General features: G+C 48.0%; 11 protein-coding genes across 11 annotated transcripts; 6 read left to right on the forward strand and 5 right to left on the reverse strand.

The window, feature by feature from the left end:
- Positions 1 to 149: 149 nt before the first annotated feature.
- On the forward strand, positions 150 to 1636 carry BT62DRAFT_1076266 (uncharacterized protein; the record flags this gene model as incomplete). Its single annotated transcript, XM_043179196.1, has 4 exons — positions 150 to 411; positions 606 to 744; positions 1149 to 1434; positions 1507 to 1636. Exons 1-4 carry the CDS (start codon positions 325 to 327, stop codon positions 1634 to 1636), a joined length of 642 nt encoding a protein of 213 aa, XP_043039344.1. The 5' UTR covers positions 150 to 324.
- Positions 1637 to 1835: 199 nt separating this feature from the next.
- Positions 1836 to 3969, reverse strand: BT62DRAFT_987086 (uncharacterized protein; the record flags this gene model as incomplete). Its single annotated transcript, XM_043190045.1, has 5 exons — positions 1836 to 2135; positions 2163 to 2548; positions 2605 to 2691; positions 2763 to 2943; positions 3910 to 3969. 5 exons carry the CDS (start codon positions 3967 to 3969, stop codon positions 1836 to 1838), a joined length of 1014 nt encoding a protein of 337 aa, XP_043039345.1.
- A 111-nt stretch (positions 3970 to 4080) lies between these two features.
- BT62DRAFT_895602 (uncharacterized protein) lies at positions 4081 to 5480 on the reverse strand (the record flags this gene model as incomplete). Its single annotated transcript, XM_043183227.1, has 6 exons — positions 4081 to 4144; positions 4200 to 4275; positions 4330 to 4488; positions 4544 to 4875; positions 4929 to 5074; positions 5127 to 5480. The coding sequence occupies 6 exons, from the start codon at positions 5478 to 5480 to the stop codon at positions 4081 to 4083; spliced, it is 1131 nt and encodes a 376-aa protein (XP_043039346.1).
- Positions 5481 to 5588: 108 nt separating this feature from the next.
- On the forward strand, positions 5589 to 6750 carry BT62DRAFT_137324 (uncharacterized protein). The gene is made up of 4 exons (XM_043179818.1): positions 5589 to 6059; positions 6116 to 6166; positions 6222 to 6282; positions 6349 to 6750. The coding sequence occupies exons 1-4, from the start codon at positions 5770 to 5772 to the stop codon at positions 6394 to 6396; spliced, it is 450 nt and encodes a 149-aa protein (XP_043039347.1). The 5' UTR covers positions 5589 to 5769; the 3' UTR covers positions 6397 to 6750.
- A 5338-nt stretch (positions 6751 to 12088) lies between these two features.
- BT62DRAFT_932197 (Pkinase-domain-containing protein) lies at positions 12089 to 14928 on the forward strand. Its single transcript, XM_043186308.1, has 8 exons — positions 12089 to 12298; positions 12352 to 12610; positions 12661 to 12719; positions 12769 to 12806; positions 13026 to 13044; positions 13092 to 13184; positions 13235 to 13777; positions 13828 to 14928. The coding sequence occupies exons 1-8, from the start codon at positions 12259 to 12261 to the stop codon at positions 14487 to 14489; spliced, it is 1713 nt and encodes a 570-aa protein (XP_043039348.1). The 5' UTR covers positions 12089 to 12258; the 3' UTR covers positions 14490 to 14928.
- Positions 14929 to 16299: 1371 nt separating this feature from the next.
- BT62DRAFT_138456 (uncharacterized protein) lies at positions 16300 to 18104 on the reverse strand. The gene is made up of 3 exons (XM_043179819.1): positions 17857 to 18104; positions 16663 to 17808; positions 16300 to 16608 (listed from the first exon to the last, which is right to left on the reverse strand). Exons 1-3 carry the CDS (start codon positions 17860 to 17862, stop codon positions 16342 to 16344), a joined length of 1419 nt encoding a protein of 472 aa, XP_043039349.1. The 5' UTR covers positions 17863 to 18104; the 3' UTR covers positions 16300 to 16341.
- On the forward strand, positions 18053 to 20114 carry BT62DRAFT_987089 (Nop domain-containing protein; the record flags this gene model as incomplete). The annotated part of the gene is made up of 10 exons (XM_043190046.1): positions 18053 to 18388; positions 18438 to 18578; positions 18630 to 18731; positions 18783 to 18947; positions 18999 to 19139; positions 19198 to 19387; positions 19436 to 19568; positions 19619 to 19794; positions 19848 to 19952; positions 20008 to 20114. 10 exons carry the CDS (start codon positions 18053 to 18055, stop codon positions 20112 to 20114), a joined length of 1596 nt encoding a protein of 531 aa, XP_043039350.1.
- Positions 20102 to 21060, reverse strand: BT62DRAFT_949714 (FeS cluster assembly scaffold IscU; the record flags this gene model as incomplete). Its single annotated transcript, XM_043188114.1, has 4 exons — positions 20102 to 20481; positions 20534 to 20748; positions 20810 to 20868; positions 20929 to 21060. The coding sequence occupies 4 exons, from the start codon at positions 21058 to 21060 to the stop codon at positions 20330 to 20332; spliced, it is 558 nt and encodes a 185-aa protein (XP_043039351.1). The 3' UTR covers positions 20102 to 20329.
- Positions 21061 to 21175: 115 nt separating this feature from the next.
- On the forward strand, positions 21176 to 22114 carry BT62DRAFT_932202 (TFIID-31kDa-domain-containing protein). Its single transcript, XM_043186309.1, has 2 exons — positions 21176 to 21474; positions 21536 to 22114. Exons 1-2 carry the CDS (start codon positions 21205 to 21207, stop codon positions 22055 to 22057), a joined length of 792 nt encoding a protein of 263 aa, XP_043039352.1. The 5' UTR covers positions 21176 to 21204; the 3' UTR covers positions 22058 to 22114.
- Positions 22115 to 22135: 21 nt separating this feature from the next.
- Positions 22136 to 24342, forward strand: BT62DRAFT_138622 (WD40 repeat-like protein). Its single transcript, XM_043179820.1, has 11 exons — positions 22136 to 22310; positions 22362 to 22463; positions 22519 to 22613; positions 22661 to 22718; positions 22772 to 22828; positions 22882 to 22974; positions 23020 to 23210; positions 23265 to 23441; positions 23496 to 23568; positions 23617 to 23758; positions 23816 to 24342. The coding sequence occupies exons 1-11, from the start codon at positions 22182 to 22184 to the stop codon at positions 23887 to 23889; spliced, it is 1191 nt and encodes a 396-aa protein (XP_043039353.1). The 5' UTR covers positions 22136 to 22181; the 3' UTR covers positions 23890 to 24342.
- On the reverse strand, positions 23946 to 25670 carry BT62DRAFT_1076276 (uncharacterized protein; the record flags this gene model as incomplete). The annotated part of the gene is made up of 4 exons (XM_043179197.1): positions 23946 to 24564; positions 24618 to 25235; positions 25297 to 25466; positions 25518 to 25670. 4 exons carry the CDS (start codon positions 25668 to 25670, stop codon positions 24129 to 24131), a joined length of 1377 nt encoding a protein of 458 aa, XP_043039354.1. The 3' UTR covers positions 23946 to 24128.
- Positions 25671 to 25814: the final 144 nt, after the last annotated feature.

Below are 25814 nucleotides of genomic sequence, written 5' to 3' on the forward strand. Positions count from 1 at the left end.
TCTCGGCCAGTAAGGAATCTGATGCAATGGATTTATTTTTGAAGGGTAGTCTCCGAATCGTTCCCGCAATGTCCGAAGTGTTCATCATATGGACGTGTTTGCTCATGTCGATCTGGCAGGCAGTTGCGCGAAATTTTTTTAGCCCCCTTCATGTTTGCGATCTCCTTAGCGTGCTCTCTCTCTCTCTCCTTAATATCGCTATATGATCAATCTTAGACTTGAATGTTCAACCTCAAGCCGCGAAACGAGAAATATCAGATTATCCATATATGATCCTCCCCAATCGATCAGAAGCTAAGGATTTTCGAAATTTGTTATTCCTAAATGCTCTCCGATTCCCCGCATGTTCGCATCCGTGAACCGTATGTGTTTAGGGAAAGTGTTCAAGGGAGGATAGTTGTTTCGGACGTTGTAGGGGGGGAGGGATAATACTGTTTGACGTGAATTTGTTGTGCTGTTACAATCTGGCGATGGGGGGGATCAATTAACGTTGATTCGATGCGATTGGCTCCCCCCAATAGTAGGTTTAGGGTGGGAACTAAAGATACAAAGAGGTACTAGTTACTCAAGGACCAGAATCAGAGCAAAACATTGTTGTTGATCAGCTACCTGCGCAAGGGGAAGAGCACGAAGAAGGACGATTAGAGGGTGCTATCTTCTTCGCGACCCTGTTCCCACCTACGAGTCGATCAACGTCCGAATGGCTTGGCACGAAATCTGCCGCTCGTGTCATCATCGCGTTCTGTGTGGCCACAGATATCTAGGTTTTTTTTTTCTTTTTTTTTTTTCGTTTTCTTTTTTTGTGTTTGGGACTATGTACTTTGTTGATATGTTCAATTGAAATTGTATTTCTGTCGTTTGTACGCCGGAACGTCAGCTTCCCGGCTACGGTTATCAGCCCGAGAGAGAGCAACGGCCTGGGTGAAATACTTGCCAAGGTTGAAATTGCAAGCCAGAGGCCGTTCATGAATAAATATATCACTACCAGTCCCCGTTGCGATCATCGAGCCCGGCTATCTTTGCCACTTAAGTCGTTATCCAAATCGGGACATAAAGAAACAAATAAATACGAATTTGAAAACCCTGATGCGCGATCTTCTGCGGGAATCTTCTGATCGGCTCTCGTGGTGTTAACCCCGGATGGACAGCTGGTCCGTTGTTTTGGTTCGGCTTCGGGGCGGCGAGAGTGTGGCCTGCTGTGGTGAAGGCTAACGGGGACGCATTGGAGAGCGAGACTGTAATGGGGGAGGGTGGGCCCCACAATTACGGGTATTCAAGTTGCTCGGAATTGAGAAGGCGGCGTCGAGGCCCAGGGATTGATGCACCTCGCTTATGGATCCGGGGCCTGCGATTGCGATTACATTTACAAACGATCGTCGTAGAAGCGAGGGAAGCCACACCGGCGTACAACCAGCCCCTTGCCTGTCCACCTACGTACAACCTTATTTTAACCCAACTTTATTTAAGCACTTTTACAGTAACCTGCCATTTACGATTACTGTGTAGCTATCCATACGTATTCCTGTTAATGAACGGATCCAGACCACGTCCTATCTGCGGTGAATACCCGCCCCGTCCAGCCCAGCCCACACCGTCGTCAGCTCAACAAGATTGCTTTTTTAATTTTATTCCGTAGATCCATCCCTATATAATAATAATAACCATAGCGATTGAAAAACAAAGCCAAGGTCAACCGCAACACGGCGTAACACCATCAGAACATACATAGAACATGAAATGCTCTAAACAAAGATATTAACGAGTGTAGTATGCATGTCCAAGTGATGACAGAGTACATAGGAGAAAACAGAAACGTTGAATGTACAAGTGTCCATTTAATCGTTCAAGTAACTAATACCTGTTGCATCCATCCTAAACGGCGACTCTGCCATCTCATCAGCATCAACGTCGTCACTCCTCAGTCCGCCTTCCACATCGCCTCTTGGAGATAGGAAAGCAACTCGCTCCTCCGAATCCGCTTGCCGAATCGCCGGAATGTCATCTTCCAGCTCTTCGTCAACTGCTCTGCGAGCAACATACGACAAATACACCAAAATCGCCACACAGAGTCCGATACCGAGATACGTCCACATGTGTGCTACCGTATCCGAACTGGTGGTGTCCTTCTCTGCACCCTGATCAGCATATGATGATGGCGTCACATGATACTCCTTAAACGAATGTATCGACGCGCCAACACTAGTGTGGATGATCACTTTAAATAGCGACAGAGCAGTGCAGATGGTGTAGGTACGAAGCGAGAGCGTGGGTGCGGCGGCAAGAAGGCAGTTCATCACATTGTAAGGGTATGGTGCTAGCCGAATAAGGAACAGGAGCTTGGGTCGCTTGTCTATCGCGCGAACGACGCGCTTCATTGTGCAAGCAGAGTCCAGCCAACGTGTGATCGTATCGTGGAGGAGAGAGCGAGAGACTGTGAATACAACCAGCGCACCTGCCAGGGCAGAAAAGTACGATATCACTGCGCCTGTCCAAAGTCCAAACGTATACCCGGAAAGAATGATAAGAGTGGAATACAACGGGATCGGAGCTGCGCGTATTATCAGATGCCGGTGAATTTCCGGTAAACGCACAACACAGGCTTACGGATTGTGGTTAAAAATATCAAAACGAAAAGGACGGCATGGCCATAATGTTCGTCAGCTTGTAGCCACCGCGATAATTCATCCAGTGCTATTTTTTTTGTTTTTTTGTTTTTTGGTGCTTGAGTGACATGGAAGAGAGATCCAAGGCGAACGACTGACCTGAAAACACTTGTGTTTTATAGAGTGAGATAGCAAAGACGAAAGCAAGGCTCGTTATGCCATATAAAATGATTGGAACCCAAGGCTTCAGTAGATTTGCTATCCGGAGACCCCGGGGGCGAGTGTAATTGTTTGAATGGTGCATTGGCCTTGGACGCGTTGAGATAAGCGGGGGCGCTGGCTGTCGGCGAAAAGGCGAAGGAAGATTAGAAGCAGGAACGGCAGACTGCGGAGAGCTGTGGTCAGGAGAAGACGGCCGCTTCTCGTTGAGCTCTGACTGACCGTCCTGGGCGAAATGAAGATATCGAATGGGCGACTGGGACTGGCGATGGACAGGAGACGGGTCGGCAGATACTGGGTAAGCAAGGGAAGAGGTGGTAAGAAAAAGATTGGGGGCAGGTTGACGATGGGTATTATCCATGGAGACCAGTCCGTGGTAAGCAAGCCAGGTCAAGGGAGCTCTGGCAATATATACGTAGGCTAGCTGGCAGCTGTGTGTCGGGGTGGAGGGAAACCTAAAGAATTTGCAGTGCTTTAGTGCCAGGCAACAGTCACGCGGAACATCACGCAATATTTCACCCCCTTTGGGTCGCTCCCGTCTATCAGCTGTCACTCGTCCTACTCGCCCCTCGACAGTACCAGTACGTTTAGCGGTGAGCCGACGCAAGGACTAATTATTCTTCTTTGAGGGGAGGTAAGCCTTCTCTCTTTCTCTCTGTCTCTCTCTCTTTCTCTCTATTTTTCTGAAATTACCAATGGTGAAATGATGTTCCGGTCCTGCACGTTCGTCGACTCCACCTCAATGGCACCTGACTCATTCACTCTTTCCAGTCATGACTCTGAGGTCTCTCTTTGCTCGCAGGCCCCTCGCTGTCCGTCAGTACAGCACCCAGCGATCCCCCCATGCTCAGTGGTATGCAGACTTTGTCCCTGCAATGATCCCAATTGCTCTTCTAGGCTCAGCAGTATATCTCGTAAGTCCTTATCAGAGGCGCGAGTCCTATTTGTAGTCATCCCTTAATTCAGGGCCTCCAACTCGTCCAGACCTCCCTTTCGCACGAAAAATTTCTCGACGATGCGAACCGACGCGTAAAGGAACTCGAGGCAGAGGTCGAGTCCCTTCACGCCGCTCGCCAACAATCCCAACAAGCATCTGTGTCTGAAACGCCATCTCAAGCGCCAACGCGCTGGCGTTTCTGGTAGCCATCAGACCCCCCAGCTCATGTGATAGTCACACAAAACATAATATCTAATTAGAACACATACCAGGAATATACGCAAGGGAAACAAAAATAGATACCGCAGCATAGACGGGACCCTATAGTGTCACCGACAACGTCTTCGCTAGTGAATTCTTGTGCCGATCAAATAGCTTTGCAGAGCTGCGGATAGGCAGTCAAGACATGGATGATATTCATTGCTGAGACAAACACCTACCTCAGGATCGCCGCCATGAGACCCGTAAATGTCTTCACTGGCTCTCGCCCACGTTTGAAATTGAATAAATCATATGCTACATAGGAATGAATGGTCAATGTCCACCACCAAATGCTCACCCTCTACTCACAGACGAAGATCAAATCCATTGCCAACTTGGCTCTCGTAATCTGCAGCCAATAATCCTGCTTCTGCAACCTCTCCAGCTCCTTCTCATCAATCTTCGATATTTTGGGTTTTGATTTCGCAGTAGCACCTGACATGGATTCCTTGTATAGACGCGACTCCACTACACTTATAATATCAGTGTTGTGAAACACGACAAGGGAGTAAAAAGCACCGACCTTCAGACTGCAATCCCCCAATCATCTGACGCTCCACCCCATTCTCGACCAGCCCCACCAACGTGGAAAGGAGCCAACACCAATCGGCAAATTTTCCAGCACGTTCCCCTGTGCGTTTGCCTAGAAGACCTACAAGGGAAAGCGCATACATGTCGTCGGCGAACGCGTTCACAAGTTCAAGTAGTACTGGAGGCGGCGCATGCAGGACGGCATGCAGGAGTGGTCGGGAAGACTTTGCATTCGAAGATGAAGCAGAGAAGGGAACAGGAGCTGAATTTTGGGTCATTATCGCCGTCAGCGGGGACAACCAGTTGAAGAGAAGGAGCATCTTTCTATGGCATAAGTCAGTTGTGATATTTAGGAAGTAGACACACGCCGTACATACCTTGAGAAAGAAAAGCCGGATACTGTGGACTCTAGGCGCTTGACAAGACCTTGTTCCCATGGTGAGCGCGTCCTATTCCTCATTAATCTTCCTGTGAAAGATCTATGGAAATAGAGATACATCCGGATTGAGTACTGGATTAATTTCTGAAGGGACACAGTTAGGGAAGGCAATACAACCAAGCAGCGAATACCGTACAAATGCTTTGTCCCGACCATTGCTCGTTAGTACCATCTCCCTCCATATATCTTCCCGCAAAATCCTCTTCTCGGCCTCCTTCATCTTGTCGCTGTCGTCGTCCACGTAGTCCATGTCCACCTCGGGCTTTCCGTCCTCTTGTTGTTTCTCCTCGGTCTTCTCAGTGTATATACTGTTTCCGTATATGTGGTGCGATGACGATGACACAGCGGACGTCCGTGGGGTGCGTGGTGGGTGGGAGGAGAGCGGATTCATGGTGAACGATGCACTGGTATCATAGACGGACGAATAAAACTGGCCGTCGTCGTCGGTATCGTGTGAAGGTGAAGGTGAAGGGAAGGATATTGAAGACATGTTGATTGGATATGGATCGCTACCTCAGGCTTTGCAGCGGACGTCGACAGAGGGTAGCTTGAACGGCCAGTGACTACGTTGCGCGTGGTGGCGCCAGACCATGAAACTCGGGAATGGCACGTGCTGGCCAAATAGGAAACAACTCGAAACTGTAGCGCCTTGCGTCCCGTCGACAGAATAAAAATAAGGAAAACTGGCGAGCTGCAAGACGATTTCCACAAATATAACAAGCAACAATTTCGCCCTTGGAGCCCAGAAAGAAAATAAAAGCTGCCCTCGGTGGCAGAGGATGCTGCCAAATACCAACCAAACAAACGCGTCACACTTTCTTGTCGAGTCCACGATTATGGTGAACCCGGCTGGTCTGCGCTCTCCTCCAATGCCACGTTCCGAGGTATCCTCACCTCGACCAAAGTTCGACGCGGAGCTCTTGAAGGCTTACATGAAGAAATTAATGTCAACAACCCTCCATGCTGCTGTCTGGCCGGAGCCGCGGGAACGGGACCGGGTCAAAGCCTGGATGAAGGAAATAGGAGAGCGCGTAAAGGAACGCATGGTCGAAATACAGAAAACAGGATTGTGAGCGACTCTCACGCGCGACACATGTGGTACCCAATAACGCAACGCGTTTCCAGCAAGTATATCGTGTTAACACAGATCAATGAAAATCTGGGCCAGGGTGGTCGGTGAGGCTCTCCATCCGTGGATATTGAGCCTGGCACTGATTCAGTTTGACAATAGAGCGGACATGGTATGCCACTGGGAAGATTCGGACGTTGTCGCACAAGAGGTATTTTCGAATGTACGTCCGCCTTATCGCGATCGACCGCTGCAATATTTCGTACGACTCATCGGATGCCCTTATCAGGATTCAGTCATTTGTATCTGTATAGCGTTCGCAGTACGCACCGTCTGATTTCTCCGTGTATGGTCTTTGGTTTTCCCGTTTCCTTCATCATACCCATTCACCGACTCAATGTCATTGTTTTCCGATGATACCCCCCCCCCCCCCCCCCCCCGGCCTATTCAATGTACCGCATATATGGTAGGCCGGAACCAACAACGCGACTCACGTTAACTGTATCTTTCGAAACCTTTTCTCACCACCAGTATTTTGCCATCATCATCAAAACATCTTCACCGCTAAATCTTTCATCTTCTCCCGCAAATTGCCCTACAATACATTGTCGCCGTTCTTTCGAAGATCAGAAGTCACCGCGATCTTTCCGATGAAATGAGTTATTTGTGTCGTCTCTGAACCCACGAATGACAGCTTCAGTTCACACCAGGATCAAACCAATCAGGATGCCTATTGACATCTGATCCTCATCCTGCGACATCATCCAAGCTCGTACGGGCATGCGCTACTGTTGCGAATACTCCCGATCGGCCGATTTTTCTTTGCCTGCCATGAAATGCCTGAAAGGCGCTCTCACGATCGTTGTGTCGTTCATTTAGGTTCACAATTCTTGGTTATCGACCGCGGTTGTTTTACGTGTTCCATCTCGTGTTGATTGGCCCGGCAAAGGAGATACTCCTCCATCTTCAATGGTCTTGAACCCTGAGCTGCTCGTTTGACACCTTGCATCTCTAGTTGTTCAGGGGTCTCGTGGTGCTGCTGTGATGATTCCCCTTCTTTTTCTCACTCACTCTTGTGCTGTGATAAACAAAGAAGCCCATACTAATCGTCTGATTTCACAAAAGAGGCAAAAACGCCTTTATCGGAAGAGTTCCAGATGGAAAGTCCCTCCTGGATTCCTGTCGTTGGGCTCTTGTGATGCAGTGAATGCGAACAGGACAGATTTCAATCACTACATTGAATGGCGGAATCAGAATTATTATGCATAGTTCTCGTTGAAGGAATATAGGTTATTCTAGGATTCGGCGTTCATATTGCTCGTGCCCGCACACTATCATACGTGAGTAAATCGTCTGTCATCACATGTCGTCTCTGCTAAGTACTGTCGTTATACTAGCGTTGAACTAGCGCGGATAAGAAGCACAGCCACTGAGGCTTCATTTTAACAAGGTTCCGGTCGTAACTCCCGAGTCTTGGGTTCTTTTTGGTGCTCTAGATTGAGGTAGGGTTTCGAAGTGGGATTTGGAGGATCACCATGATCAGATCAGATACGCAAAACCCGCAGAGACGAGGACGTCCCCATACAGATCGGGTAACGCAATTACTCGGCCCTCGCGAGGTGGAAAACATAATCATTTTGAGAATTGCTAAGTCTTTCCGTAACCCCGAAACGATGTAGATCCGGACGCGAACCAAGCAAGTCCCACGTACGACTCGATCCCATCATGTTAACTTTGTTGAACATATTTTCGTTTCATCGTTTCACTTATCGCAATTAACGAACCGGCGGTTGCTGTTTTCATCATCTCGATTCGATATGACAGCGCATCGTAAATCCAAGCAATTTCGGAATGGCTGTGGACCGTTACGTGACAGTGTGGCCGAGCATGTATAGCCTGTATGGCGGTATCATCATCACAGCAGGTGCTTTTAGAGTTGCGACTGCTGGCGGTGGCAATTGGCAAATTTCGAGCTGTAGCAAATGATTCGTAGACTGCACATGATCCCATCCCGCATGGAATCGACCGAGGTCATGCGTATACGTATCCCTCCTAATTTCATCAGAAGGATATGTCACCTCGTCTGAGTGCGCATGCATTGTCATCCCTTGCGGAGGTATCACTTATGTATCGGCCATCGGGGAACACTGATGTGACTTGGGTCAAGTTGATTTATTTCAAATGTAGAGTATTCACAATGTCAGATTCTGAATGGTCATAGTAAACTGTTATGGGTTTAACGTTGAAATGAATGGAACGAAACAAGCATTCAGTTGAGTCGAGATCATCATGTTAAATGGTGAAGCATTATTCCGGAAGTTGACATCTCATTTATATGTTCCGTGAAGACACTCGCATTCATCCATCTAGTCACCAGGTTGAACGAGTCGGGGCGGAGTATGAGATTCTGTGCTCGTGATGATGATTGCGTTGGCCATCACCCGAAGACTTGTCCGTCAGGCAGAACGATAGGCAATGTTGAGAATTTGTTGAATTGCTGCCCTATTGCCGCCGCAGAGGACGCAGACCAAGTGCGAGGAGATAAGGTATCTAGGTGAATTCGATGGAGCGAAAATCGGTTGACTCGGAAGTGAGCAAAACTTTTCTGAATATTTTGGTACGTGGGGCCCACCGTTATGGAAGGAAGGATATCAACCCTTGGCTTAGTGCATCTTTTCACATATGCTCGAGCTGGTTTCGGACTCAGAAAGGTACGCCAAATGGACTCAACGGGCTACGTGCGTATACTTACTGCTGCCAGGTAATGAATTAATAATGAATTTCCGTAGTGAGATTCTGATGTTACAAGTGCTGCGCTTTCCTTGGTGCGCTTCCGGCCCTGCTGGGGGGCCAAGATTTCGTGAAAGATTCAAGGAAGACAGCTGGGAAGCAATCATTTGGAAGGCGGTGGCTGTACAGACTGTTTATCCCTCATAAGGTTGCCGGGCCGATGAGAGCTCTGGACTTCTTGTCTTCCGTCCCCTCTTCCAGGTACGGCTTCGCGAACGATCTGCGAACCGCCTTCGCCGTTCTTCGTTGTTGTAAATTATGATTTGAACGCCGGAAGACGCGCAGCAACGCGTCCAATCAGTGGAGAAATTCAAGTCTCTCCTCGTCGAAATCGATTAGCATCGATATCCAACCTTGAAAACATTTTACGTCTTGGAAAAGATCTCATAGTCCTAATGAGAAACTAGGATAGTCGGCTGTGGTGGAGTCAGTAACCGGTTATTGACGATCTAAGGCCTGAAAGATTGTGTCAGGTCAGCACCGACCTATGTACGCTGAACGGCTGCAAGGTCTAAAGTAACAATTTCAGGGTTTCGATACTTGAATAATTTCTGCACAACCCTTGTCGAAATTGGATATGCTCGACCAACATGAAATATTTGGCATGTTCGCAAATATATCCCGACGGACCACTCTGAGTTACCTCTGTTTGACAGGCGCACAGGAGCATCAGTACTTCAGGCAGCACAGATCGGTGGAGGTATATTAGTGACAACAATTTCCAACTGGCATTATGCCATTGGTTCTGATGAGGGCCAAATGGAATGCAGCGTTACATAAATGCAACATAACCCACCATCCCGCGAACCTCAGAGTGTTTCCATATCAATTATCGCGAGAAATCTATTCCACCGAGCGAATTCCCAGACTTCCATCTTTCTAGAGGCTTACTGAAGATGCGAACACATATGCAGAACAATTTTGCTCATCTACAACCCCACGTCGACCGTGATAAATTACTAAGGTCCCCGATCTTCTGACATGCATCTAGACCAGCAAGAGGCTTTTTCCTTGAACAATTCAATGGAACCTGATTACCATCAGAGTTCCCCCATTGCCTCATCACAACCCTGAACTCTGGTCAATTTGAGATGGCGCATTCTTACCAATCCTCGTGTCCCTAGGGTCTTGCTCGAATCGGCTGCCGTGCGAGAATGAAATCCCCAGCAGTGTGCCAAAAATGCAGGGATCATAATCCTATTGTCACTTTATCTTGAAATCAGCATTTCAAGGGAGTGTGCAAGAGGTCCGAGCCTTTTCAGGCGCAGTCTACCGAAAGGAATGCGACTCGGACGTGAACATGTATATCCCGGCGCTCATGTTCCATCGGAAGCTAATGTTCTATACTTGTAATAAGACATCCTTGGATGTCGGATAGGCGTATTTTTATAGATGAAGACTGGGCGTTCTAGTCGTGAATTATGAATGACCAGGGTACGTTTTCAGCAAATCGACACTGTACAGAGGCAGCCAGTCGGCTGGTACCAACAGTTGCCGCTGCCTTTTGCCAGGTAAGTGACTGCACGCTGTACTTGGACTACGCGGCTAAAGATGTCAGCGTATCCAGAAGTAGGCGTGTATTAATGGTAGCATCTACCTCCGGATGAAGTGCCGGTATCAGAAATGCTTACTACTACCTGCTGGCAAAAGGGTCGCTTCTCAGGGTTTTCTCTGCCACCACTAGCTTGTCTTAAAATTGCTTGCCTCCTCTCCGACTTTTGAATATCCGTTTTGAGTTTTTCAAGTCGACTTTGGATGATACCGCATTTTTAATAATTTCGGCCAGGATTCATTTTGTCGATTCTGTAAGCTTATCTTCGCTTAATCAACTGCGGAATTTCAGGCCCAGACGCATAAATTATCAGCCTCTTCGGGGTCATATTGATTCAGACGTGGCGATACTACAAAGACTATGGCAAAGATCGATGGTATATGCGCATATTTATAGGTTTTGATGCTGCCATGAACCGCGTGTAACGGATTAATTCTCAACGTAGATCGCGGTTTTATTGTAAGCATTATCTCATCTCCACGGCATGGGATCTAAAATAGAGGTAGCTTATTGAGCTGCACACCACAGCGTTGCATATCGCAGTTGCTCGATCACTTCTTGCATATTTCTTTATGCTCTAGTCTTCTTCCTGGGCTTATAGCAAATCTCATTAGTTTCTGTTAGCTGATTTCGAAGAAACAGTGGATTTCTTGGATGTATATTCAGCGTGAATGGGGGGGTATTGATCAGCCCAAGACTTACGGCAATCCACCAGCTTCATGGTCGCAGACAATGTCATCATTTGCATTGTTCTATTCTTGTTAGTGCTGGTTGCTGCCTGATTGAGCTTCGATATTCTAGGACACAGCTGTTCCTTCTGTAGAGAATCTACTTCCGTGAGTTTCAATATAAGCAGGGAAGGTTTTTGACGATACAAATTTAACAGTTCGTCCGAATGGACATTGGATACTGGGAGCCTTGGTTAGTACCGCTTTCCAATCTGCCAATCCCTTTCTAACATCATCTCAGGCTTTATGTTCAACTGGCACATTTGGTGAATAGGACGTTACAGTTTATTTTCATTACACACTAATCAGTTGATTTGTATAACCGACTGGAATTGGTAAGTAGATAGAAGGTCAACATAGTGGCGTGTGTCGCCAATCCGCCCTCAAAGCAGATAGTATGATCACTTTCAGCCCTTGAGTTCAGTAACTAACAAGTTTATAGATATCTGGGGCTGTACTGTATGGGTTGGCCATATTTTCTGATACGGTGACACCGCATATTACTGGTGGATATTTTCCCTGTCGAGGTCTGACTTTCGACAGTAAGAACCAATTTAAAGAGTATATGGCGTCGACCGTTGACTGAAAATTTGACGTTTAGGACGAAGAATGTACTGAAACGCCTACGAATGTATACCGCTGCTCGAGGTTTGTTGGTTACTATAGCGGAGACGATCTGCTTTATACTTCATGTCGTACAACCCGGTCAGCTACGATGGTGAAGTTTTGGATCGGATATATAGTGAATGCCGCTTCTAACGGCGGTTCAAGGGTGTTGATACATTGGAATATAGCAGGAATCTGCGTGGTTACAACCAGTTGGTGTTTCTGTCATTTGCTGCATGTACTACCTCTAACTAATATTTTCTATTTGCTACAGTTGCCCTGTGAGCTGACTACTGTAACAAATTAATAGAGAAAAACTGATTGAGTTGCCCAGGCTGAACGCGAGAGGGCCACTGAGGGAGAAAATGAATGAAGAGATATCAGATGTGGCGTCGCAGTTGGAGCTCTCTTGCTGATTCATAGTGTAGTATGGGCCTAAAATGACGTCTGAATGATGACATCAGTCTGCCACCGAATGTCCTCATCGGGAAATACAGTCATCACCTTCCTCTCCTTCACCACCATGCCCTCATCTGCGACTGGCGTCGTCGACGCCTTCAAGAGTAGGACTCTTTCTTGCTTCTCTTGATGTACTGCATGACGAACGACATTCTAGACCTCATCCGACATGGAAAGCATCACCACCACCAGCAAGCTCGAAACGACGAAACTCCAGCCCCAGTATCACAACGCGCTCCTTCCCAGAACGAACAGCAACATAAAGCGCCCGAGAAGCGCCACGTAGAAAAGGAGAACGCTGGAGTAGCGCACCGTGAGGCAGCCCAGATCATTGTCCAAGAAGAACGAGAGGCGAAGGCCCAAATACCGACGTACAAGGGTCTTGAGAACTTCCAGCTCATCGAGAAGATGGGAGAGTGCGTCTGAATTTCCGTTGACCCATCTTGTATTCTCATGTACTCCGCAGTGGTGCCTTTTCAAATGTCTACAAGGCCATCGACCTGACGACTCAGAAGAGCGTAGCCGGTATGTGTATTGTGTCCGATTAGCTCAAGTTGCCGACGGAATTCCACAGTGAAGGTGGTTAGAAAGTATGAGCTTACCGCGTCTCAGGTTAGTGCATGCTTTCTGCTTTTCGTCTCTCTTGTGTCCCCCATCTTTCTTCCCAACTGACTTTTATCTACTACGCGTGGGTTTACTCCATCGATTAGAATGGAGATAAACACCTCAACCCGAAATTCAAGAAGAAGCCTCGCGTAACAGAGGTGCCGTTGTTCAAACTCTTCTGTGTTCGTCTCTTATATTCCTAAATCCTGACCCTTTTTCTACCAGCGTGCGAACATCTTGAAGGGTACGTGTCTAACCATCAGGAGCGGATAGTACTCATCGAAATCGAAGAGGTCCAAATTATGCGTCAAACACATCATCCTGCCATAGTCAAGCTACTGTCTTTTTCCGAATCGCCTGAACACTATTTTCTTGTCCTTGAACGTAAGACATGTTCTCAGCTGAATTGAATTTTTGATACAAGCAGAAATTAGTGATGGAGGGTGGCGAGCTTTTCCATCAAATCGTCAAATTAACCTACTTTTCCGAAAATTTGTCGCGGCACATCATCTTGCAGGTTGCTCAGGGCATTCGATATCTGCACGAAGAGCGCGGAGTTGTCCATCGTGACATTAAGCCAGAAAATTTGCTATTCGAACGAATCCCGATACTACCCTCCAAGCAGTCAGTTCACCGGCCTTACGATGAGGAGAAAGAGGACGAGGGTGAATTTATACCTGGAGTAGGCGGAGGTGGAATTGGACGGGTCAAAATTGCCGACTTTGGTCTAAGCAAAGTTGTCTGGAACGAAGAGACGATGACGCCTTGCGGCACAGTCGGCTATACTGCGCCGGAGATCGTCAAAGATGAAAGATACAGCAAAAGTGTCGATATGTGGGCTCTGGGTTGCGTTTTGTACACGCTGCTGTGCGGATTTCCGCCCTTCTATGATGAGAGCATCAGTGTCTTGACGGAGAAGGTGGCGAGAGGTTATTACACATTTTTGAGCCCGTGGTGGGATGACATTAGCGGTAGTGGTCAGTCTTCCGGTACTTCATCAGAGCATATCCTCATGGCCTTCTCATAGCCAAAGATCTTATTCAACACCTTCTCTGCGTTGATCCCGCTCAACGTTATACGATTGACGAATTCCTTGCTCATCCTTGGTGTAATGCTGCTCCAGCTCCACCACCACCTCCTACGCCGTTCATCTACAACAATCCTCCTTTATTGGCGCCGCTCGACTCTCCGTTACTGTCTGCTGCTCGTGGAGGCCGTGTAGAAGGTCGCAGTCCCGGCTTAGCCACTCTTAAAGAGGCTTTCGACATCACTTACGCTGTTCATCGCATGGAAGAGGAAGGAGCACATCGGCGGAAATACAAGGGTCGAGGCGGAGCAGGGGCACGCGGATTCTTGCAGGGGCTCAACGAAGACGATGAAGAAGAAGAAGAAGAAGAATACGAAGAGGATATTGGTACTGGTTGGCACATCAGAGCTTCACCTACTATAGCGACCGGCAGCGCACAACGGACCGGCAACGTTTCCGCTGCTGTACCATTATCTACCAGCTCGAAAGCACGACGGGCAGGGCCTAGAATGTTTGAGCTTGATATGGATAGCGCGACATTGTTAGGACGAAGACACAAACGGGGTGCTGTCCCGGGTAGTCCGTTGGCTGGCGAGCTCTTCAACAACGGTTCGTTACGGCAAGAAGCAATCGTGGATCCTGGAAGCCCCATGCAGATTTGATACCTTTATTCGCTATCAATGCCCCCACCGATTCATCCTTTCATGATCTCGGTGAATGGATACTGCCATTCGTAGGTCGTAACTGGTGGTACCGTTATACCCGATATTACTCCCTGATCCATCGCTTGTTTCGAGTCCTCATACGACCCCCTTGCATTTTTCTTTCAAGGACATCATCCCCCGCACATCACGCATATATAAGTTTGTAAACACCCACATATAGCATGTATGTATGTATTGTGACTTTTGCACATAGGTAGGATATTGTATTCCAATAATGCATATACACACGTACAATTGTGGTCTGTCACCGCTCTCGGATATTTATAATGTCATGCAAGCAATACACTACGAATTCTGATTCATTTTTACAATACATCTCACTTGAATACGGAGGAAGACGGAGACGTGATCTGACTTTAAACATGAAGGAAACGGGAGATTTGCGTTGATAGGCTGATGAAGGTGCCTACATTCCTTCTTCACGAAATCACTCCGGTCCTACTTCACTTCGAGCCATTGGACTATTGAGTTTACGGTTGCACACTACTCGGTGGAATTAAAGACTCCGCTCCCATACCTTGTCTAATAACCATGAAACCCATAAAATGGGGAAGAAGAGACAATTCCTATTTCGCAATCGTTGGAGTAGGAGGAATAGGATCTCTGCTGCGAAGGAAAGAATAATATTAATATTGTCATGGGGCCATACGGTGAGACGCAGAAGGTGAGAATAAAGGAGGAGGAATCATTACATGGCGGCACGTAATCTGAACATTGTACAACCCGAAGGCACTTGGTCGGCAGGCAAACAATGCGCCTTTGCTCCATGAACGCCAAACTGACGCCGTCCTGTTCTTTGGATGGGGAATTGCCCTTCGATTGTCGATCAGACTTGTTCCAAAGAAAGGGCGAATGTGTAATGTACTTTACTGGTCCCGACGCGAAGTTAAGGCGGAGGAAAGAATCGCATTCTTCCGAGGTGTTTGTTTAACCTTTGGGATAAACCTGGCAGGTTTGCCGTGGGGTCGGCCGGATGTGCTTGCATGTGTGATTGGTGCAGTTTCGGGGTGCTTCACAAATAGCACCTTATCGTCCATACTTAGCACTTGTGGTCCAGTTTCATTCGAGGCCAGAGCTGCGGGGGATTGTTCATGCGTAGTGTGGCATAATGCACCGACTCTGGCGGTTCTAACGGTGAGGTGAGGTTCCCGTAGTCACAAGCTTGGTGCCTGCATCGCGAGCGGTTCTAGCCGCTTGCCGTCGATCGAGAAGAAGACGATCGTACGAATCACCGTCGAGTCTGCATAGGAATTACTACTACTTATCCATCACGAACGTGCCGGTTATACATTGCTCCTCGCCCTAATGGAGTGAGAAAAACAGTGATATAAATGAGTTGATGTCCAGACATACTCACAGCATATGTACCAATGGAGCGGATTAAAATACCTTTTCGTAGCAGCCAGGATCCAGAGTTAGCAGCTGTATCGTTAAGGCTCGAGAGGGTGATCCGCGGGACACCAGTCCAAAGAGGTAAAAACGCGTATGTACTTACCCTTCACCCGGCCGTTAAAGCACGGAAAGAACATGAATCCAAGTAGACTTAACTGTGATCTCGGGGCCAGCAACGACAAATTTATGGAGATGACTTGAGAGAGCGCCGCGGAGTTGGATCGACGCCCCGCAGTTGTACGGAGGATTGCCAAGGTCGCATCGTGTGACCGTACGCGGGTTTTCATTCCTTTTCAATTAATAATGCGATTGACCCTGAATTGCTGAGTACCAAAATGAGGAAAACCATTATAATGAGCCCCCTCCCCCCCACCCCTAAACTCATAAATCCAAGGGATCAGAACCAGTCATAACGAACGTTGAGATAGCCTGAAGAAAGAAAACCTCTGTGTGTTCCCTGTCCATTCAGGCGGGGAGATTCCACCCAAGTCATCCAATAGTCGTCCGGGAAGTGCAAGTACACATTCCGTAACGCGGGATATTTTTCCGTCAGCGTGTCTATGACTTCGCGGCCTTCAATAGAATCAGACCCTATCATAGAAATGATGACGAGATGCTGAAGGCCTGGAGACAGGAGCATGTTCAGGAGCGCACGACAAAACGGCTATGCGGAGACGTGAACACGAAATGGCCAAGACAGATCACTGAACGGACTTACTTCTTTAGTCAATGCATACATTGGCTCCTGAGCCTGGGTTTGCAGGGGAAGTATGAAAGATAGGGAGCGAAGCCGGGGAAACAATGATGCAATGGATCCACACAATGCCTTGGTAGGGAAGGCGCGAAGCTGCATCGACTGGAGATCCGGAGCGCAGGTTTGCAGCATAGGCAGATCTTGCTGCAGGTCGAACATATCGCATGTTCCACCCCATCTATCACCCATTACCCTAATGTGCCGCAGTTGTCGCTGTTCCTTCAAGATGGGCTTAAGCAGGTAGTGCGGCCCGTCGTACGCTAAAAGGGGAACGGATTCTGGTGGAGGAAGAATGGTGAGCGCATGAGGTCCTCGAGAAGAGGGCAGAATGCGCAACTCCATCAAACTTGGACACTTTGAGAGTGCAAGGGGGAGAAGCTCGGATTTGACCACCTGCTCATCGCCTTGGAGGGTGATGGACTTCAACGCCGTTAATTCCTGAATCTTGGTGATCTCCTCTAAAGCGTCAAGGGAAGACCATTTGGAGTCTAGATGGAGGGTAGATAGAGTGTTGATATTTATTATAGATAGCCAGTGTTGTGGGGGGCGCAAACGGGGATCCTCGACACAACGGACGTGTAAGCTCTGTGTGGACCACTTGCGCTGCAGATCACTGGTTGCAAGTTTGACAGTCACGCAAGCTGTAAGAGACAGACACTTCAGACGACGGCACTGCGCGATGTCGCGGGCATGTTGAGGGGTGATAACAACATTTGCGAGAGACAGTTCCTCGAGCTCGGAGAAATCCGTAAGATGGGCGCAGAGGCTGTCAAACACGGGCTCAAAATCATGATCTGGCCAAGTCACAAACTCGATTTTGCATGTCTGAACAAATGATGCGATGCGCGGCGAAGTGTAGAAATCGTAACGCTGAATCGTGTCGACCAGACCAATACGTTGGCCTGTCTTGAGAAAATGAAGCATGGCATCTCGGTCATTATTGGCGATGAGGGTAAATGATTGGAAGAGATAGGGCTGGGCCATCCATCTGAACGAGCGTGATGCTAATGCTGCATTTCTGAGTCCATCTAACGGAAGATGGCGAAAGATGATTTCGCAAACTTCCACGGGTAGGTCGCTGCTATCCACCATCTTTGCCGTCGGGTGCATCTAAGTGGATGTTAGATTATAGACAACAACAGAATCAGTGAGTACTACCTGCATAGAAGTGACAGAGCTCCACGAAGGACAAAAATGTTCTCGAGTGCCCGTGCACACAGCAACCGACAGAGAATGTACAGGCTGTGTGCCCCAGGCTAAGCCTGGTGGAAGAGGTTGAGTAGTTCAGATTTCTGTTTACATGCACTGATCGATCAGCACGGCAATTCCCAGCTCGGCAACTTTGCAAACAACCATGAGTGGTCTCGCCGACGAACTGCTCGCCGACCTCGATGGTCTATCAGATGTTGAAGAAGAATACGAAGAGAAAGAGCTTGGAAAGTCAGCTTCAACTATCAATCCTCTGAAGAGAAAGGCAGATGACACCGGTTCCGATGCTGAAATGGACGATGCTGAAGAGGAGGCCGGTGAAGGCCAGCAAGCAGTGGGCAGCCTGGTCCTTGCTGGAGGCGTAAAACCAGCAGAAGAGCTTGATGCTGAAGACGTCCAGCAGATGGAACTGGGCAGCGTCGAGGACGTGACCAATATTGCTAAACTTGATGGCAGTAAGAGGATGACCGACCTTTTGAAGGTGCGTTCCTTGATGTCAGCCGTCGTATCTTTGCTCACTCAATGTTCAGGAAATCGAAAAATACCAGGCAAATCCAAGCACACCTGAGGCCATGGCGCTCCCCGCCCATATGAATCCTGAATACACGCTCATCGTCCAAGCCAATAACCTTTCTGTTGATGTTGAAAACGACATTATGGTCGTTCATAAGGCAGGCCGCCCTTTTTGTTTATTGAGCTGCAATATTTTTAACATCTTCTAGTTCATTCGAGATCATTACGCTCCAAAGTTCCCTGAACTTGAACAACTGGTGACCGACCCGGGGATGTACATTCGTTCCGTGCGCGTTCTCGCGAACAACGAGGTAAGTATGTTCAACATTGATCCCTCATTTGAAGCTTATTCAGCGGTATAGGACCCTACGAAAGTCGAATTGGCCGGCGTTCTGCCCCCGGCTGTAATCATGAGTGTCGTCGTCACTGCCACAACAACGTCAGGCAAACAATTATCCAACGCCCAGTGGGAGGCTGTCCAACGCGCCTGTGATCTTGCGGACCGTTTGGAAGAGGCTCGGAAAGTGGTACGCACTTCACTGTCATCTCTGCATCATCAAGATTAAAGATGCCCTCAGATTTTCATGTACGTCAGTTCTAGAATGAACGTTTTGGCACCCAATCTTTCAGCAATTGTTGGCACCACTACAGCTGCGAAACTCTTAGGTGTTGCGGGCGGCCTCGGTGCGTTGGCAAAGATGCCGGCTTGCAATGTTCATGTACGTTTATTTCTCACTTACAGCAGCGGCATTATGTCTGATCGACATGTCGTTTCAGCTTCTTGGAGCTCAAAGGAAAATAGCAGCCGGCTTTTCAACAGCTACGCAAAAACGGCATACGGGTTTCATATTCCAGTCTGAACTTGTGATACAAACTCCACCAGAATATCAGCTCAAAATACAACGCACAATTGGAGCAAAGTCCGTTTTAGCAGCTCGCATGGACCTGGAACGGCAGCGCCGAGATGGTCAGTGTCGTCAGCTCTCCTTCGGACCATTTTAATGAATAAGGACAGGAAGCTATGGTGAATCATTACGCGACAAAATTGAAAAACACATCGATCGTCTCGCCGCTCCTCCTCCCTCCAAGGTGACGAAAGCTCTACCAGTTCCAGGCGATGGTCCAAAAAAACGAAGAGGCGGAAAACGGTAAGCGCCTTGGTGACGCAAATTCATTCATTAACGTCAATTCTTTCCAGGGCACGAAAGGCTAAAGAAGCCTATGCTCAGACAGAATTACGGAAGCTGCAGAATCGCATGGCTTTCGGAGAGGCGGAACAGGAAGTGGGTGCCTTTGATCAGACCAAGGGGATGGGTTTGATCGGTGCCGGTACTGGTAAAGTCCGAGCAGGCATGGGAGAAGCTAACAGTAGAGGCGAGTTTTTGCCCTGGAAATGATGAAAGTAGTTTGCTGATCTTTCCGTGTAGCCAAATTGTCGAAGGCCAATAGATTGCGAACGTCAGCATTGACTCGTGCCGCCCAATCTTCCGGTTCAGGAACTGCGACCTCATTGAGTGTTACACCAGCACAAGGTACGCATTTGAAATGCAGTGGGCGTATTTCATGGATCCGCTGACTTTATACAAGGATTTGAGCTTACGAATCGGGCAACTGCAGCGCAGCGTGTAAAGGAAGCTAATGAGAGATGGTTTGCAGCCGGGAGCTTCTCGTTCGTAGGTCAGAAGGGTACCTGACCATCTATGTATACGCCCAAGCTTATATTATCATTGTTATCAATCTCTATCAACTCTCCAGGAATATAGGGTTGAACGTGACTTTTGAAAATGCGGATAATGATACAAATGCTACACAGAAAAATACTACCTACTGTTTAAGTAAGGTGGTCAGGGACTTCCAAAAATGCAAGGCATGATAACAATAGAGGAATCGCAGGTATTAGGAGGAGTGTTTATGCTTGGCCAGGGTGAGCCGTAGCGACAGTTTCACCAGTAGCAGAACTCTGCGTCACATCGATAAAACCTTTTTGCTTAGGATTGGGTAGCGACTCCCGCTTGGACCGATAATCTCGAATGGCTGATCGGATGGCATCTTCGGCCAACACTATAAGGATGCATTGAGCTATGCTTGAACTGAAAACTAAATGAAATCTTACTGGAACAATGAAGTTTGACAGGAGGCAAACAAAGCTCTTTGGCAATCTCGGTATTTTTTATTTTGCCGGCATCTTCAAGAGAAAGGCCCTTGACGCGCTCGGTCATATATGAGCTTGATGCAATGGCACTACCGCAACCAAAGGTTTTGAACTTGACATCGGAAATAATGCCGTTCTCGTCGACGCGGATTTGGAGCTTCATCACATCACCGCAGCTAATGTCAAGACATGTGTGAGACAGCGGGCACACAACGCCAGATGAAAGCAATGACTCACGCAGGAGCTCCTACGAGTCCAGTGCCAACATCTATGTCATTCTTAGGGAGGGAGCCCACCTACAATGAAAGAAATTATCAGATAAGGCGGTCCAGACCGGGTACAGGAGGTCCACCAACGTTTCTAGGCCTTTCGTAGTGCGAGATCACTTTCTCATGATAACCCCGCGCAAGAACAGGTCTGAGGGCGACCCGTGATGCTACAGGACGAGCAGAACTGAGGACAGTGCGAGCAATGGCAAGACGGAACATGAAGGACAAAGGAAGGTTACGATGACGGCAAACGAAAGGCTGGGAACTGAGTTTCAATTGAAGGCACGTGAGAGGCACTCCACAGCTGACATATTCCAATCGTTCGGCCGATTGTCCGACTCAGATTTGGCGCTCTGCTCCATCATGTCCTCTGCGCGGACTGTTGATAATCTACCACCAACTGCGAGAGCTATTGCTCTGTTACTTTCCTCAACGCCTGGTGTTCAAGACGCTCAACCCGGTGTGCTGCATCAGCTGCTTGAATTTGCCAACCGATATACCCAACACGTTCTCACTGATGCTCGTGTCTATGCAGAGCATGCAGGACGACAGGATAAAGTCGAGTACGATGATGTTGTCCTTGCGGTCCAAGCGCGCGTAGGCTGGGAGTTTGGTGGACGCGTACCAAAGGAGGTAGGGTAAAAAGCAGCAGCGGTGATAATCATTTCTTATTGACGCGTGCATTTTCATGCAGTATATCATGACATTAGCCTCGCAGACAAATGCTATACCTCTTCCTGCAGTACCCGAAGTCTTTGGTGTCCGTCTGCCACAAGCATCGGAATGCCTCACATCCATCGACTTTGACCTCGTTCCTAATAAGCCTCCACCAGGAGTGAAGTTATATGACGAAGAGGTGGAAGAAATTGAAGAGTCCGAGTCGGAGGATGAGGATGAGGATGAGGACATGGAGCCTGCCGCTATACCTTCGTACCCTGAGCAAGGCGACGCCGCGTCGTCTGTGGCCATGTCGCAGGAGCCTTATGTGGAGGAGGCACCGTTCCCGATTAGCGCCATTCAAACTGCAGCAGACATAAGCACGCCTGCTGGGGAAAATCCAGAGGAGGGAAGTGAGATAGAGGACCACGAAGAGCTGTTTGCGGGCGACGATGAAGAGGGCAGTGACGCGATGGAGGAAGTTCAAACTGCGCTGGTAGATGAGCCTGCTACAAATGGCGTCAAGCGAAAATTGGTGGAAGAAGACGATTACGATTAGTAGCTTGCTGTAATTTATTTTCTGTTGCTGTAAGAATATTTTGTCACATTGACGGAAACGGCAGTCGGACCGCGGTAACACCACACCACGTAAAGACGTGTTCTCTCAGCTTTGACTTTTCACAATGCGCGCCCGCCACACGGCCCACAATTTCCTGGCATTTCCAGTCTATTCTTCTGCCTTCATCTCAGACAACGAGCTCGTTCTAGGCGGTGGTGGAGGTACTTCGCGCAGCGGTATCAAAAACAAACTGGCACGTACCATACGCGTTATGTGAAACCAGATATCCTGACCGTACGCTCAGAGACTGTACCATGTCGGAGAGGACCGCTCTGTTGACATACTCGACGAGTTCGAGCTCGAGGCAGGAGAGGATGCCCCAATGAGCATGGCCGCCAATGTTCAGGTTCGTATGGCCAACACGTTTCTAGTCTCGGTTGCTCATTCTTGTTGGGAAACAGTCAAATACTCTCGTATGCGGAGCAAATAGTACTGAAGAGCTCGTAGCTAAAGGACAGAATGAAAATTGTCGCGCTTTCGCTATCAAGAACCACAAGTGTGTGATCGTGTCATCTGGCCCAAGTTATGTTGAATCATCGTTAGGTTGAACTTTCTCCGAAAGAAAGGGACTCTGGACTCGGAAAGTATTGAGGAATTCCAGGTAAGTTTTCATTGGGTCTTCCTTTCGTAGGATTGACGCTGTGGCCAACATAGAAAGTCACAGTTTTATCAGAAGACGGATCCTTCGTTGCGGCTGCAGGTCCTAACATTGTTCGCCTTCTCTCTGTAGTCTGTGTCTCTGAGGGTTGATGTTATCATACTAGCTGCATCTCATGTCTCTTCCTTCGCTAACATTGCGTACGACGCCGATCTCCACAACGAAAGAAATATATGACGTTGCTTTTTTCGGGGACACGGTGCGTCCATCCTTGCTCTTAATGCCAGATATTGACTTCAGATAGATGATTGTTGTTACCACCGCCGAATTACTTGTCTACTCGATTCCGTCAAAACAGCAAAGGTCGTCACCTTCCAAGAGCAAGAAGAAGGGCAAGCTAAAAGCGACGGCAATACCTGAAATGAAACTCCAAAGAACTGTAGAATTCCCCAAGTCATTGAACGGTACCTCAGGAGGTACGTTCCGAAGTGGACGGTATGTACCATTTCTTCGCACATTCCAAGCGATCTTCCATGGCGCCGAATATAGATATCATCCGAAAGATAGCAGCGTTTTCTATACGGCGGTCAATACGACGCCTGTACGCTCACGGAAGAGCAGGTCGATGCCGCGGCAGTCCTTTGTGTGCAAATGGAATACGGATACGTGGACCGTTGACAAGTCCCGAAAGATTGGAGACCGCGCGTTGACCTGCTTTGATGTCAGGTATGTCTTCTTACCCTGTTATTGTTTGAGATTGTGATTGATTGTTGTGTGCAGTCCTGATGGGCAATATCTGGGCTTTGGCTCATCAGACTTGACTATTGGGCTATTGGATGCCAATACGTTGGCTGTAAGGTTTTGTTTCCTTCCCCATACTTTTATTCATGCTCTATGAAAGCCTGCTGTGTCTATCCTGAAAGCTCACGAGTTCCCTCCGACCACAATATCATTCAGCCCCGATTCACACCTTTTCGTTTCAGGGAGTGCAGATAATTCTGTCAGGGTCGTAACTGTTCCGGAATCTTCCTCATCATCTTTCTGTGAGTCTTCCAACGCACATCAACGCACGCGTATTATTCACACATTGTCATATACAGCATGGGCTATCATTTTCCTAATTCTCACCGTACTCATGGTGTTGCTAGCGGCTGCAGTTCAGAAACTGCATTGAGCGCCGTCTTGTATATATGTTATGCGAACACTTTAGGGTGTTTATAAATGTTTCTCCTGCATGAGAAGACACCTGGCCGTCCAAATTATTATTTTGAAGATCGATGCAGCTGGCAGTGTCTACAAATAAGGCGTATTGGTTTTCCGTCAATGTCGAAGCATGCTTTTATCGTGCTGGTCCACATGAGATGCAGAGCAAGATGACAACATACGCCGCAGCTTTATTCGACTACATACACCTCAAACATCCCATTGGACAAGGACGTGCTCCTCTCTCCATGCCTCTCGAGCGTCTTGCCCATTTTCCATACAACAATCCTTTTCACAAGAGAACACCATACAAGTTCCCCAGTCCATGCCACGATTACCGTCACTGCCTTTTAGCGCCTTTTGGACAGCTTTCCGGCGTTCCTCATCAGACATGTTCTTCGTCGAGTCTGTCGAGCCATCACGGAGGACGTTGATAGTATTGGGCATTAGCTGACATTCGAATACACGTTTGGATTGGCAGTTGGGACAGGGAGAGAGCGACGAAGGATTGTACGTCCGTTTGGCTGTGGGAACGACCATGAAGTCGGCCTTCATCACGGCTCGTGGGAGAGTGGTAGGGGCTGGGAATAATAGGTCGAATACTTTGTCTGTTGAGAAGGGCAGAGGTACGCCGTTGAGATCGTAGCTAGAAAAGAGAGCTGGATGAGAGTGAACAAGAAGGTGAGATGTGGTATTTACCGTATACATTGCTCAGCTTCATGTTTTACCCGATTTGAGAATCGCTCAAAGACGAGGTCAACGTCTAGAGAATTCTCGTATTTTTCGGACCATCCTGTGTTCTTACCCCCTTTTGAGTCATCGTTGTCCTCGATTATTTGAGCACTCATAGGAATTTTGGGTTTCGGTTCGGGAGCTATGTATTCGGAAATTGTTTTGAGGTATAGAGGCCGGTATGAAAGTGTCTGTTTCCACGGCGAATCCTCCAGGGTAGCAGAGGTCATGGCGGTGAGCAGAGATTGCTCAGAGGATGAGGACTCATTGTCTGACTCACCACCCTCATCAACAGCGTCATCGTCAACTTCAGATGAAGCCATCGGCTTGATAGATGTAGCGTCACTAAAAATATGGGATCCAAGGCCAAATGGATTTGACGCTGTTGAAGCGCCACTCATCTGGATGACAATTAACAATGGCTGGTGTCGAAGGGAAAGATACTTTACGGAAAATGGGTTACTGATGGGCCCTTTCTGTGCCTTCTGTTTATCCGCTTCAGCTCGGGCCTTCTGTTTCTCTCGCTTCTTCTCCAGTTTTGCGGCATATTCAGCATTGTATCGCAAAGCTCTCCAAGCACGTATACTGGTGCACGAGGTGAGGATATGCTTGTTGAGGAGCTATAACAATACACACCGAAACTCACCTCCCTTCCTTTTTCTGGCATTGCGCCCTTGCGCAGCCCCAGATGTACAGCGCCCGATCCATAGGACTGTCTTCAAAAGGACACCACATCTGGGTCAAAAGTTCCATCGCATTGCTGCATACTTTGCACTGCGATGAAGTATAGGAAGGTTCACGTGAAGTAAGAAATGCCTTTAAACACATTGAGATTCTATCGACGGTACGCGTATAGAGCTAACCTACAGGGAGACCACCCAAGCGCGATACAGCACCATCGGAAAGATCTGTTTGTGAAATGATCTGACCATCTGGTACACCCAAGGTCACAGAGGTCTCGATCTCATCGAGGGCATCATCGTCAGAATCTGACCAATCGTCTCCTACGGGAGAAGGCATGTTAAGGTAAGGCTGGAAAGAGATACAGTTAGTCATCTGTGCTGTACAATCGACAAGAAAGCTGAAAATTCAGGAAAGCATGAATGGTAAAATTTTGGGTATCGTCTTGTTCAACAGAAACCAAGAAACTTGGAACCGATGGCT

Source organism: Guyanagaster necrorhizus, assembly GCF_019112545.1.
Source record: "Guyanagaster necrorhizus MCA 3950 unplaced genomic scaffold BT62scaffold_13, whole genome shotgun sequence".
NCBI lineage: Eukaryota > Fungi > Basidiomycota > Agaricomycetes > Agaricales > Physalacriaceae > Guyanagaster > Guyanagaster necrorhizus.